The 13780-nt window shown below is 43.6% G+C and overlaps 1 protein-coding gene across 4 annotated transcripts in view; it reads left to right on the top strand.

Annotated features, from left to right (window-relative positions):
• The window catches only part of ankrd24 (ankyrin repeat domain 24), a 33532-nt gene that overhangs the window by 13468 nt on the left and 6284 nt on the right, over positions 1-13780 (top strand). Inside the window, exons 6-18 of one of the 4 annotated variants that reach the window (XM_062959538.1) lie at positions 463-533; positions 716-822; positions 1884-2071; positions 2183-2208; positions 3233-3325; positions 3452-3562; positions 3653-3760; positions 4911-4955; positions 5039-5125; positions 6884-6956; positions 7072-7193; positions 9058-10503; positions 12541-12708. In XM_062959538.1, coding sequence (XP_062815608.1) covers positions 463-533; positions 716-822; positions 1884-2071; positions 2183-2208; positions 3233-3325; positions 3452-3562; positions 3653-3760; positions 4911-4955; positions 5039-5125; positions 6884-6956; positions 7072-7193; positions 9058-10503; positions 12541-12708 — 2645 coding nt within the window. Of the gene's footprint in view, positions 1-462; positions 534-715; positions 823-1069; positions 1184-1883; positions 2072-2182; positions 2209-3232; positions 3326-3451; positions 3563-3652; positions 3761-4910; positions 4956-5038; positions 5126-6883; positions 6957-7071; positions 7194-9057; positions 10504-12540; positions 12709-13780 lie in introns of those variants that run through there. The other 3 variants (XM_062959539.1, XM_062959540.1, XM_062959541.1) reach the window with 3 other exon arrangements.

Below are 13780 nucleotides of genomic sequence, written 5' to 3'. Positions count from 1 at the left end.
TCGCTAGCAGATACGTCAATTTGTCCATATTCATTATTTCTAAGATCTTACTGATCCAGCATTTCATTTCCAACTTTTCTTTGCTGTGTGGCAATGGCCTTGTTCGACCTCTGGTGACAAATTAACTCTGCATTTTCCCCTACTTCCTAATTTCATAATGAGCATCGAAACATTTTTTTTTTCATTCATTGCACAAGCCTAATATCTAGTCCTTAACTTTGGTGGTAATATTCCATCTTTTTAAACAGGTATTTATGCCATTTACATTTAACATTCCTCTCGCCGTTTCCAACTTTCCTTAATATTCCATAATATTCCATCTTTTTACACAGGTATTTATGCCATTTACATGCCTCTCACCGCCTCAGACTTTTAAGTTCTCGACATTCTTCGCTGCGAGGAAATGGCCTTTTTCGGCCTCCGGTGACAAATTAATTCTGCATTTTCTCTGCTTTTCCCCAGCGGTCAACGGCTGCATCTCCTGCTTGGAGATCCTCTGTGACTTCAAGGCCTCCTTGAACACCAAGGATCAGGTAAGGTTTCCTCCGTCCATTTTGTTGTACAGTTTTCGACAGCGCTGAGAATCTGCTCACCATTGCGGCGCCATTCCGTTGCACCATCCGGTTTTCCAAATCCTCCGGAGCAGTCGATATATTATTTCCACAGATTAGCAATGCCATTCACCTCCCTCTCTATTGTCTTTCTTTCTTGGCAGGATGGGGCCACTCCACTCATCCTGGCGGCGAAGATGAGCCATTCGGAGCTTTGCCGGTATTTGTTGCACCGCGGGGCTGCTGTCAACGCCAGAGACCAGAAAGGCCGGTGAGGACCTTTCCTAGGAGAAAGTGGAATTCGTGGTGGAGGAGCTTATTATTATTATTATTATTATTATTATTATTATTATCAGCTGCATTAAACAGATTCAGGACCTTGGCCTAAAAAAAAGGACACTTGAGGTGATATGAATGTAGAATTTACTACTAAGTGCCAGACTTCACAATAGCTCTTGGTTTATCATCTTGAAGAACATCTCTCGATGTTCTGTCTTGATCCAGGGCCTTAGAGACCTTCTTCAAAGCTAATCAAACTGAACTTGCAGCCCATTTGAGCTCTCCAAGGTGCCGAAATCACAGTCCATTTAGCTCTCAGAGGTGCTGAAACCGTGGTCCATTTTGGCTCTCAGGTATGCTGAAATTTTGGTCCATTCCAGCTCTCCGAGGTGCTGAAATCTTAGTATATTTGAGCTCTCTGAGGTGCTGAAATCGTGGGCTATTTGAGTTCTCCTAAGTTCATTTTAGTTCTCCAAGATACTGAAACCGTGGTCCATTTTAGCTCTCCGAGATGCTGAAACTGTGGTCCATTCTAGCTCTCCACGGTGCTGGAATTGTGGTCCATTTGAGCTCCCCAAGGTGCTAAAACTTCGGTCCATTCCAGCTCTCCGAGGTGCTGAAATTGCAGCCTATTTAAGCTCTCTGAGGTGCTGAAATCATGGTCTATTTGAGCTCTCCAAAGTTCTGAAAATTTGGTCCATTTGAGCTCTCTGAGGTGCTGAAATCATGGTCTATTTGAGCTCTCCAAAGTTCTGAAAATGTGGTCCATTTTTGTTCTCCGAGACGCTGAAAATGTGATCCATTTGAGCTCTTCGCGGTGCTGAAACCACGGTCCATTTGATCTCCCCGTGGTGCTGAAATTGTGCTCCATTTGAGCTCTCCGTGGTGCTGAAACCTCAGTCCACTTGAGCTCCCCGTGGTGCTGAAAGTTCAGTCCATTTGAGCTCTCCGTGGTGCTGATCGTCAGCCGTCCTGAAATCGATTCCCCCGTGAATGGATCCAGCACCCCAGTCCCCGTTTCCTCGCAATGAACGTGGTCTCCCTTTTCTCCAGAACAGCCCTGATGGCGGCCTGCGAGAGCGGCAGCGTGGAGACGGTGGAGGCCCTGGTCCAGGGCGGGGCCAAGGTCGGGCTGGTGGACGCCACCGGACACGACGCAGCGCATTACGGCGCGGCCACCGGCAACGCCCTCATCCAGCACTACCTGCAGGAGGCCGTCCAACGCCACTCCTGGGCCAGCGGTAAGGCCGCCGGACCCTCGCTCGCCCTGCTTCTTGTGCGGTGGCGGCCGCTCCCTATTTTCCGGCCGATGCCGCACGATCCTAATCTTGTTTTTGCTTTTTGTTTTGCAGAAGAATCCACAGACTTATCCTCACAGGTAACTTCCGTTTGACCCCTGGATTCGGTCTCGGAATATATCTCCGAATATCTCCGATATTCTTTCCCTCTCGTCTTACTTTCTCTCTCTCTCTCTCTCTCACTCCCTCCTTTATTGCTACCTTCCTCTTCTCTTTTCCTTCCTCTCTATGTCTCACTCGTTCTCTCCTTACTTCGTTCCCTCCTTCTTTCTTTCCCTTTCTCTTCCTTTATATCCTCTTCTTTCCTTCCTTTCTTCCCTTCTCTCCTTTCTCTCTTTTCCTCCCTTTCTTTTTCTCCCGTCCCTTACTTTTCTGATGTCGCTGTCACTCTCCTTCTTTCCTTCCTTCTTTTGGTTCTTCTCTCTTTCTTTCTCTCTTCCTTTCCTTCCTTTCTCTTTCTTTATACCCCTTTATTTCCTTCCTTCCTTCCTCTTTCTTTTCTTTACCTTTCCTTTTCTTCTGTCCCTTTATATCGCTCTCCCTCTCCTTCTTCCCGCCTGCTCTTCCTTCTTTCTCTTCCTTTCCTTCCTCTTTTTATATCCTCTTTCCTTCCTTCCTTCCTTCATCTCCATCCTTCCTTATTTCTCTTCTCTCCTTCCTTCCTTCCTTCCTTCCTTCCTTCCTTCTGTCCCTCCCTCCTTCCTTCCTTCCTTCCTTCCTTCCTTCCTCTCTTTCCATTTCCCTTTCTCGCTCTCTTCCTTTCCTTCCTTTCTCTTTCTTTCTACTCCCTCTCCTTCCTTCCTTCCTACTTTGTCTCTTTCTCCTCTCTCCTTCTTTTTTTATCTCATTCCCCCTTTCCTTCCTCTCTTTCTCTTTCCCTTTCTCTCTCTCTTCCTTTCCTTCCTCTCTTTCTTTATATCCCCTCTCATTCCTTCCTCTTTCTCTTTCCCTTTCTCTCTCTCTTCCTTTCCTTCCTCTCTCTTTCTTTCTACTCCCTCTCCTTCCTTACTTCCTCTCTTTCTCTTCCTCCTCTCTCCTTCTTTTCGTATCCCACTCCCCCTCTTCTTCCTTCCTTCCTTCCTTCTTCACTCCCTCTCTTTCCAGGCCTCTTCTCCTGGACAATCTCTGGCCAAAGGGAAGAACAACAGCCCCAGAAAAAGGAAGGCTCCGCCTCCTCCTCCCGGAAACTCCAGCCAGGTAGGAAGCATCGGGATAGTTGGTGGACTCCATGTTGGAAACCAACCAAGGAGACAGCTTTGGTTCACTCCTCCTTCCTTCCTTCCTCTTTCCTTCCTTCTTTCTTTCTTGTGTTCCCTATCCCAGCCAGTGTCCCACCCACACGATGACCAAGGCACGTCTTCGGTGGAGCGGAGTCACCGAGTGATCACGGCCAAGCCGGCGAGGACTCACCATTCCCCCGCTGCAGTTGAAGCGGTGAGGATTGCTCACAAAGTCTGGTTGGTCATCTGTTGGGGCTGCTTTGGTTGTGGCAGAAGGAGGTATAATATATAATACGATTTCTAGGAGGACCGGGAAGCCTACGAGGAAATCGTGAGGCTACGTCAAGAGAGGGCTCAGTTCCTGCAGAGAATCCGCAGCCTGGAGCAACAGCAGGAGAAGCCGAAGCAAGAGGTAGGAAATCTCACCACAACCCAGCATGTGGTTTATTTGTTGGCTGTAATGCCACAAAAATATAAGGTGCAGACCTGAACCAGGAACAAGAGAACTTAGGCTTAGCTGCTCATGCTCATGCAGCGTTGCCTGAACTGAACTCACGGTAAGCACTTAGGAATAGCTTCTCACGCTCACAACGTTGCCTGAACTGAACTCAAGGTAAGCAACTAGGCCTAGCTTCTCACACTCACAACGTTGCCTGAACTGAACTCAAGGTAAGCAACTAGGCCTAGCTTCTCACGCTCACAATGTTGCCTGAACTGAACTCAAGGTAAGCACCTAGGCCTAGCTTCTCACGCTCACAACGTTGCCTGAACTGAACTCAAGGTAAGCACCTAGGCCTAGCTTCTCACACTCACAACGTTGCCTGAACTGAACTCAAGGTAAGCACCTAGGCCTAGCTTCTCACACTCACAACGTTGCCTGAACTGAACTCAAGGTAAGCACCTAGGCCTAGCTTCTCACGCTCACAATGTTGCCTGAACTGAACTCAAGGTAAGCAACTAGGCCTAGCTTCTCACGCTCACAATGTTGCCTGAACTGAACTCAAGGTAAGCACCTAGGCCTAGCTTCTCACGCTCACAATGTTGCCTGAACTGAACTCAAGGTAAGCAACTAGGCCTAGCTTCTCACGCTCACAATGTTGCCTGAACTGAACTCAAGGTAAGCAACTAGGCCTAGCTTCTCACGCTCACAATGTTGCCTGAACTGAACTCAAGGTAAGCACCTAGGCCTAGCTTCTCACGCTCACAATGTTGCCTGAACTGAACTCAAGGTAAGCAACTAGGCCTAGCTTCTCACACTCACAACGTTGCCTGAACTGAACTCAAGGTAAGCACCTAGGCCTAGCTTCTCACGCTCACAATGTTGCCTGAACTGAACTCAAGGTAAGCACCTAGGCCTAGCTTCTCACACTCACAACGTTGACTGAACTGAACTCAAGGTAAGCAACTAGGCCTAGCTTCTCACGCTCACAACGTTGCCTGAACTGAACTCAAGGGAAGCAACTAGGCCTAGCTTCTCACGCTCACAACGTTGCCTGAACTGAACTCAAGGGAAGCAACTAGGCCTAGCTTCTCACGATGCCTTTTCTCCATTCTTTTCATAGCAACCAGGGTTGGAAGACGGTGCTTTGCGTACTTTGGAGAAGCAGGTGAGGCTGAGAATGTGAAAAGTCTTCTGTTGTCTTAATATCGATTTGAATTAACACCCTTCTTCTCAATGTGGCTCCGTCAGGTTGAAGATCTTCATAAGCAACTGGCGGAGAAGGAAAACCAAGGCAAGGAGCTGGAGGCGCTCCGGAGCCGCCTCTCGTCTCTAGAGGTGTGTTTGGGTATTATTATTATTATTATTATTATTATTATTATTATTATTATTATTATTGTTTTGTGGGATTGATAGGAATTTGGCTCAGACTTTTAGGTGGACATCAATAACCTATAATAAGAATAATAATAATATTGTCTGGTGGGAACCAAACAATAATCCAAATGTCTCGTAAAGTTCCGAAGGCGACAAAGTCCAGGAACAGCCAAGAATCACCGATATATAATAAGCCCACAATCAGGAAGATAGAACTAGTAAGACTTGAAATCTTCCAGGATATATTAAATCCAAAATCAAAGCTTGACGGGAACCAGGAACAAGAGAACTTAGGCTTAGCTGCTCACTCTCACGCAGTGTTTCCTGAACTGAACTTAAAGTAAACAACTGGTTGCTTAATATAACTCAGGCTTAGCTTCTCACTCTCACACAGCATTGCCTAAACTGAACTTAAACAACTGGTTGCTTAATGGAACATAGGCATAGCTTCTCACTCTCACACAGCGTTGCCTAAACTGAACTTAAACAACTGGTTGCTTAATAGAACGTAGGCTTAGCTTCTCACTCTCACACAGCGTTGCCTAAACTGAACTTAAAGTAAACAACTGGTTACTTAATAGAACTCAGGCTTAGCTTCTCACTCTCACCCAGCGTTGCCTAAACTGAACTTAAAGTAAACAACGGGTTGCTTAATAGAACTCAGGCTTAGTTGCTCACTCTCACCCAGAGTTGCCTAAACTGAACTCAAGGTAAACAACTGGTTGCTTACTAGAACTCAGGCTTAGTTGCTCACTCTCACACAGCATTGCCTAAACTGAACTTAAACAACTGGTTGCTTAGTAGAACATAGGCTTAGCTTCACACTCTCACACAGCATTGCCTAAACTGAACTTAAACAACTGGTTGCTTAATAGAACGTAGGCTTAGCTTCTCACTCTCACACAGCGTTGCCTAAACTGAACTTAAAGTAAACAACTGGTTACTTAATAGAACTCAGGCTTAGCTTCTCACTCTCACCCAGCGTTGCCTAAACTGAACTTAAAGTAAACAACGGGTTGCTTAATAGAACTCAGGCTTAGTTGCTCACTCTCACCCAGAGTTGCCTAAACTGAACTCAAGGTAAACAACTGGTTGCTTACTAGAACTCAGGCTTAGTTGCTCACTCTCACACAGCATTGCCTAAACTGAACTTAAACAACTGGTTGCTTAGTAGAACATAGGCTTAGCTTCACACTCTCACACAGCATTGCCTAAACTGAACTTAAACAACTGGTTGCTTAATAGAACGTAGGCTTAGCTTCTCACTCTCACCCAGTGTTGCCTAAACTGAACTTAAAGTAAACAACTGGTTGCTTAATAGAACTCAGGCTTAGCTTCTCACTCTCACCCAGCGTTGCCTAAACTGAACTTAAAGTAAACAACGGGTTGCTTAATAGAACTCAGGCTTAGTTGCTCACTCTCACCCAGAGTTGCCTAAACTGAACTCAAGGTAAACAACTGGTTGCTTACTAGAACTCAGGCTTAGTTGCTCACTCTCACACAGCGTTGCCTAAACTGAACTTAAGGTAAACAACTGGTTGCTTAGTAGAACTCAGGCTTAGCTTCTCACTCTCACCCAGCGTTGCCTGAACTAAACTTAAACTAAGCAACTGGTTTCCTAATAGACACCCATGAAAGCATTCCGTTTCCCATGAATTTCTTTCCCAACTTTCCCATGTAATCTCTCTGAATGACGCAATCTTTCCCTTATTCCCGCAGAACGAGAAGGAGAACACCAGCTACGACATCGAGACGCTGCAAGACGAAGAAGGCGAGTTGCTAGAGTTTCCAGGTAGGAAAAAAAAGAAGGGACCGACGTTCCCAAGTTGTGGTGAATTGGGTAGGCTGGACTGTGCCTCCCATCATCGCTGATGCTTGTCCCAATTGGTGTCTCTTCCGCCAACCAGGAGCCGAGCTTCTGCTGTCGAAAAAGAGCTGGAGCGTCTCGACCGAAGACCTTTTGGCCACCTTGCAAGGCCAAGTCCAGTCCCTGACCCAGAAGAATCAAGAGTTGATGGAGAAAATACAGGTTGTTACACAGATAAACGAGTATAAAGTGGACGAGAGGTGGATGAAATATAATAATAATAATACAGGTTGTTACAAAGATAAACGAGTATAAGATGGATGACAAGTGGATAAAATATAATAATAATAATAATAATAATAATAATAATAATAATAATATAATACAGGTTGTTACAAAGATAAACGGGTATAAGGTGGATGAGAGGTGGACGAAATATAATAATAATAATATAATATATAATAATACAGGTTGTTACAAAGATAAACGAGTATAAGGTGGATGAGAGGTGGACGAAATATAATAATAATAATACTAATAATAATAATAATATATAATAATACAGGTTGTTACAAAGATAAACGGGTATAAGGTGGACGACAAGTAGATGAAATACAATAATTATAATTATTATAATATAATAATACAGGTTGTTACAAAGATAAACGAGTATAAGGTGGACGAGAGGTGGATGAAATATAATAATAATAATAATATAATATATAATAATACAGGTTGTTACAGAGATAAACAGGTATAAGGTGGACAAGAGGTGGACAAAATATCTATATATATAAAAATGTAACATACGTTTGTAGGACTGAGTAAACAACAAAACCACTGGACCAAATCACACTAAATTTGGTCACAAAAGACATAGTCATCCAATCTATGTCTTTCAATCAAAAAATCTAGAAAAATAAAGTCCAAATAACAGAAAACCCCCAACTGCTTACCAACTTGAATACCACTGAACAGCCTTGCAGCTTCAAAGCCAGGCTGCTTCCTAACCAGAGGGATCCTAACCACCAAACTACGCCACAGCAACACGTGGCCGGGCACAGATAGTATAATATATAATACAGGTTGTTACAAAGATAAACGGGTATAAGGTGACGTTATTTATATTTTTTTATAAATTTTATTGTAAGTTATCTTTTTATTATATTTTATTATTTTCTTGTATTATTTTTAGTTATTTTCTGTTATAGTATTTTATTGTATTAATTTTTTTAGTGTTTTTAATTTTTTTTAGTGTTTTTAATTATTTTTATTGGGTTGCTAGGAGACCAAGTTGGAGGAGCTTAGCCTTCTAACTGGCAGCAATAGGATAAAAGCAATTATTCCTCTCTCTCTAATTAGGACTTTATTTTTCTTTTCTTTTTGTTGTATCAACCTAGAGGCGTGGATGATGGGTTGTGTTGTCAAATTTCGAGGTTGGGGGGCCTGTAGTTTTGTTGTTTTGTGGGTCGCCAGGATTCCATCACTCTTTTATATATATAGTAGACATGTCCAAAAAATCGTTTTGAATTGTATATCGGAATTATTTCGGATTGTTCTCGCTTTTTGATACGCATTCCGAGACATTGTCTCACAGCACAACCAGCAATGTAATTCGAACCACTTTTGGCCCATTCTCTAATTGTCTCTCAATGTTTCGTTAATTCCCCCCCCCCAAAAAAAAATTAAATATATTTTTAAAAATATTTTAAAAAATTTTTTTTTGTTTCTGCAACCTACCTTGAATGGGAGCTTAGCGTAGCCTAACATGGCTGCCGCTCCCCGGCCAATCAGAAGCTTCCACGATGGACGCAAAGGTGGGGGCTAATGTCCTCTGCGTCCACATGGAAGATTGCCATACAAGCCCGGTGTGTAGCTATTGCGCATGCGCATCTGCCATTTTAGAATCATTTGGAATCATTACGAATTTTCAGAAATATCCGAAATTTTTGGGTGAAAAAATCGGAAATACTTTCTATATCGAAGCGCCAGCGCCCCCTACTTTGGAAACGAGAATTGAAACATTTTTTTCATCGATCGGACATGCCTAATATATAGATAACAGTAATACGAGCGTCTCTTGTAGGTCTTGGAGAATTATGAGAAAGACGAGACCGATGCCGACATGGACGCCTCGGGCGACTTCATCCCCATCATCTTGTACGATTCGTTGAAGTCTGAATTCGACCGGTTGAAGGAGCAGCACGCGGAAACCCAGTCGGTCCTGAAAACCTTTGAGGATGCTGGGTCGGAGGAGAGCTCTTGCAAACTGGTTCCCGCAGAGGCTTACGAGCAGCTCAAGGCCGACCACGAGAAGCAAATCAAAGCGCTCCGGGACACGTTGGAGAAGTCCTCAGCCAATCAGCGCAGCGGAGATCATAATTCCGAAGGCAATCCTGGTTCGGATGGCAAAGGACAGTTAGAAACGTTATCCGAAGAGCTCCGATCGACGCGGGAGAAATACGAAGCGGCCGTAGAGGAAGTGAAGGTCCTCCAAGAGCAGATCTCGCTGGGCATCTTCTCGGTGGAGGACAGTGAGATGGAGGACGTCAAAACGGCCCTGCGTCAAGCTCAGGAAGAACTCAAGGAGCGGGACCGAAAGGTGACGGATCTCGAACAACGACTCGCCGATGAAGAGAAGACGAAGGCCTCCTTAGATAAGGTCTCCAAGGAGAAGGAGGACCTCCTGGTGCGCTGCAGCTCCGCCGAAGCCGAGACAAAGCAACTGCGGGAATCGTTGCAGGAGCTCGAGGAGGTCCAAGGGAGCGCGACGGAGAGTCTCCGGGAAGAAGCCGGAGCGTTGAGGCAACAACTGGAGGATGCGACGAAACGGCGAGAAGGCGCTGAAGCGCAGGTGGTGGGTCTCAAGGAAAAGCACCAAGTCTTAGAGACGGAGCTGAAGGCCACCAAGGAGAGGGTGGCTTCCGAGTTTGTGCCGAAGACGGAGCACGAGGAGGTGGTGAAGGAGCTCAAGGGTGAGCTTTCCGCGGCTGAAGAGAAGTTGACGCAAGTGACAACGGAGCAGGTTTCGGTTCAAAAAGAGTTGGGGGAGATCCAGGCGCGGGCGGAGAGCTACCGGCGGGAGTCGGTTCCCCTCTCAGAACACAACCGGGCCAAGGAGGCGCTGGAGGGCACGTTGTGGGAGCTGAAGGCCAAGTCCAAGCTTCTGGAGCAGGAGCTGAAGGCCAAGGCGCAGGAGGCTGCGGGGCTGCAGGGTCAACTCGAGGAGGTCCGCCAGGGCGCGGTGTCCAAGGAGTCGCACGAGCGGGTGAAAGTCGCCCTCCAAGCGGAGATCGAGGCCCTGGGCGCCAAGCTGGGCGAGCTGGAGCGCAAGCACGAGAAGACCTGCACGGAGGTCTTCCAGGTCCAGCGAGAGGCCCTCTTCATGAAGAGCGAGAAGCACGCCGCCGAGGCCCAGCTGGCGGCCGCCGAGAAGCAGCTGCAGGGCCTGCGGGCCGAGTCGGCGCGGATCCAGGAACTCCACAGCCACATCGAGGACTCGGCCAAGCTGGTCAAGGAGAAGGACAAGAAGGTAGGATAATAATAATAATATTAATAATAATAATATACTTTATTTATATTCCGTTCTCTCTCCTGCCGTTAGATAGTTAACAAAGACAGGCAATACACAAACAGAGGTAAAGGCTTCTCCCGTCTTTTCAGTTTCCTCTCGGCCAAGTTGGTCAAAGGGAACGACAAGAAGGTAGGCTAATAATAATAATAATAATAATAATAATAATAATAATAATAATAATAATAATATAGTTAACAGGGACAGGCAATACACAAACAGAGGTAAAGGCTTTCCTCATCTTTTCAGTTTCCTCTCGGCCAAGCTGGTCAAGGAGAAGGACAAGAAGGTGGGATAATAATATTAATAATAACATAGTTAACAAGGACAGGCAATACACAAACAGAGGTAAAGGCTTCCCCCATCTTTTCAGTTTCCCCTCAGCCAAGTTGGTCAAGGAGAAGTACAAGAAGGTAGGATAATAATAATAATAATAACATAGTTAACAAGGACAGGCAATACACAAACAGAGGCTTCCCCCATCTTTTCAGTTTCCCCTCAGCCAAGTTGGTCAAGGAGAAGTACAAGAAGGTATAATAATAATAATAATAATAACAACAACAACAACAACAACATAGTTAACAAGGACAGGCAATACATAAACAGAGGTAAAGGCTTTCCTCATCTTTTCAGTTTCCTCTCGGCCAAGTTGGTCAAGGAGAAGTACAAGAAGGTAGGATAATAATAATAATAATAATAATAATAATAATAATAATAATAATATTAAGAATAACATAGTTAACAAGGACAGGCAATACACAAACAGAGGTAAAGGCTTTCCTCATCTTTTCAGTTTCCCCTCGGCCAAGCTGGTCAAGGAGAAGGACAAGAAGGTATAATAATAATAATAATAATAATAATAATAACAACAACAACAACAACATAGTTAACAAGGACAGGCAATACATAAACAGAGGTAAAGGCTTCCCCCATCTTTTCATTTTTTCCTCGGCCAAGCCGGTCAAGGAGAAGGACAAGAAGGTATAATAATAATAATAATAATAATAATAATAATAATAATAATAATAATAATAATAATAATAACAACATAGTTAACAAGGACAGGCAATACACAAATAGAGGTAAAGGCTTCCCCCATCTTTTCAGTTTCTCCTCAGCCAAGTTGGTCAAAGGGAAGGGCAAGAAGGAATAATAATAATAATAATAATAATAATAATAATAATAATAATAATAATAAAATTTATTTATATTCTTCTCTCTCTCCTGCCGTTAGATAGTTAACAAGGACAGGCAATACACAAACAGAGGTAAAGGCTTTCCTCATCTTTTCAGTTTCCTCTCGGCCAAGCCGGTCAAGGACAAGAAGGAATAATAATAATAATAATAATAATAATAATAATAATAATAATAATAATAATAATAATAATAAACAACTTTATTTCTATTCCGCTCTCTCTCCTGCCCCATCTTTTCAGTTTCCCCATCAGTCAAGGAGAAGGGCTAGAGCAATAATAATAATAATAATAATAATAATAATAATAATAATAATAATATAGTAGAGTCTCACTTATCTAACATTCGCTTATCCAGTGTTCTGTATTATCCAACGCAGTCTGCCTTTTAGTAGTCAATGTTTTTGTAGTCAATGTTTTCAATACATTGTGATATTTTGGTGCTAAATTTGTAAATACAGCAATTACTACATAACATTGCTGTGTATTGAACTGCTTTTTCTGACAAATTTGTTGTATAACATGATGTTTTGGTGCTTCATTTGTAAAATCACAACCTAATTTAATGTTTAATAGGCTTTTCCTTAATCCCTTCTTATTATCCAACATTCTACCGGCCTGTTTATGTTGGATAAGTGAGACTCTACTGTATACTTTATTTATATTCCACTCTATCTCCCCAAGATCTATGGCAAACGTTCAATGCTGTTAGACAATAAACAAGGACAGACGATACATAAACGGAGGTAAAGGCTTCTCCATCTTTTAAGTCCAGCCCCAGTTTTCACCACCCGACTCCCCACAGATCACGGATCTTTCGAAGGAAGTCTTCAAGTTGAAAGAGGCGCTCAACGACCTCTCCGAGCTCTCGGGCGCAACGTCTCCCAAAGCGTCTTCGCCACAGAAGGCGGAGAACCGCCACGAAGCTGGAGTCCTCCAGAGCAAAGTGAAAGACCTGGAGCAACAGTTGGCGGTGAGTATCGTTCCTTGAGTAGCCCACTAGACGGGCATCTCGACACCATCCATCATCTAGCTAGCTAACGGGCTAGTTATATCGATCTATCAACCAATCCATCCATCTTTCTTTCCATTTATCCATAGTTCCATCCATCATCCATCCATCCATCTATCTATCTATCTACCCATCCATCTATCCTTCCATCATCAATCTATCTATCCATCTATCTATCTATCCACCCATCCTTCCATCCATCTATCTCTCTATCCATCCATCCATCTTTCTTTCCATTTATCCATAGTTCCATCCATCATCCATCCATCCATCTATCTATCTATCTACCCATCCATCTATCCTTCCATCATCAATCTATCTATCCATCTATCTATCTATCCACCCATCCTTCCATCCATCTATCTCTCTATCCATCCATCCATCTTTCTTTCCATTTATCCATAGTTCCATCCATCATCCATCTATCCAACTATCTATCCATCTATCTCTCTATCCATCCATCCATCTATCCTTCCATCATCAATCTATCTGTCCATCTATCTATCTATCCATACATACATTCGTCCATCTATCTCTCTATCCATCCATCCATCTATCCTTCCATCATCAATCCATCTATCCATCTATCTATCCATACATACATTCGTCCATCTATCTCTCTATCCATCCATCCATCTATCCTTCCATCATCAATCTATCTGTCCATCTATCTATATATCCATACATACATTCGTCCATCTATCTCTCTATCCATCCATCCATCTATCCTTCCATCATCAATCCATCCATCCATCTATCTATCCATACATACATTCGTCCATCTATCTCTCTATCCATCCATCCATCTATCCTTCCATCATCAATCTATCCATCCATCTATCTATCTATCCACCCATCCATCCATCCATCTATCTCTCTATCCATCCATCCATCTATCCTTCCATCATCAATCTATCTGTCCATCTATCTATCTATCCATACATACATTCGTCCATCTATCTCTCTATCCATCCATCCATCTATCCTTCCATCATCAATCTATCTGTCCATCTATCTATCTATCCATACATAC

The sequence above is a fragment of the Anolis carolinensis genome, unplaced genomic scaffold (genome assembly GCF_035594765.1).
Source record: "Anolis carolinensis isolate JA03-04 unplaced genomic scaffold, rAnoCar3.1.pri scaffold_7, whole genome shotgun sequence".
Classification (NCBI taxonomy): domain Eukaryota; kingdom Metazoa; phylum Chordata; class Lepidosauria; order Squamata; family Dactyloidae; genus Anolis; species Anolis carolinensis.
This window is presented reverse-complemented; position numbering and strand designations above follow the sequence as displayed.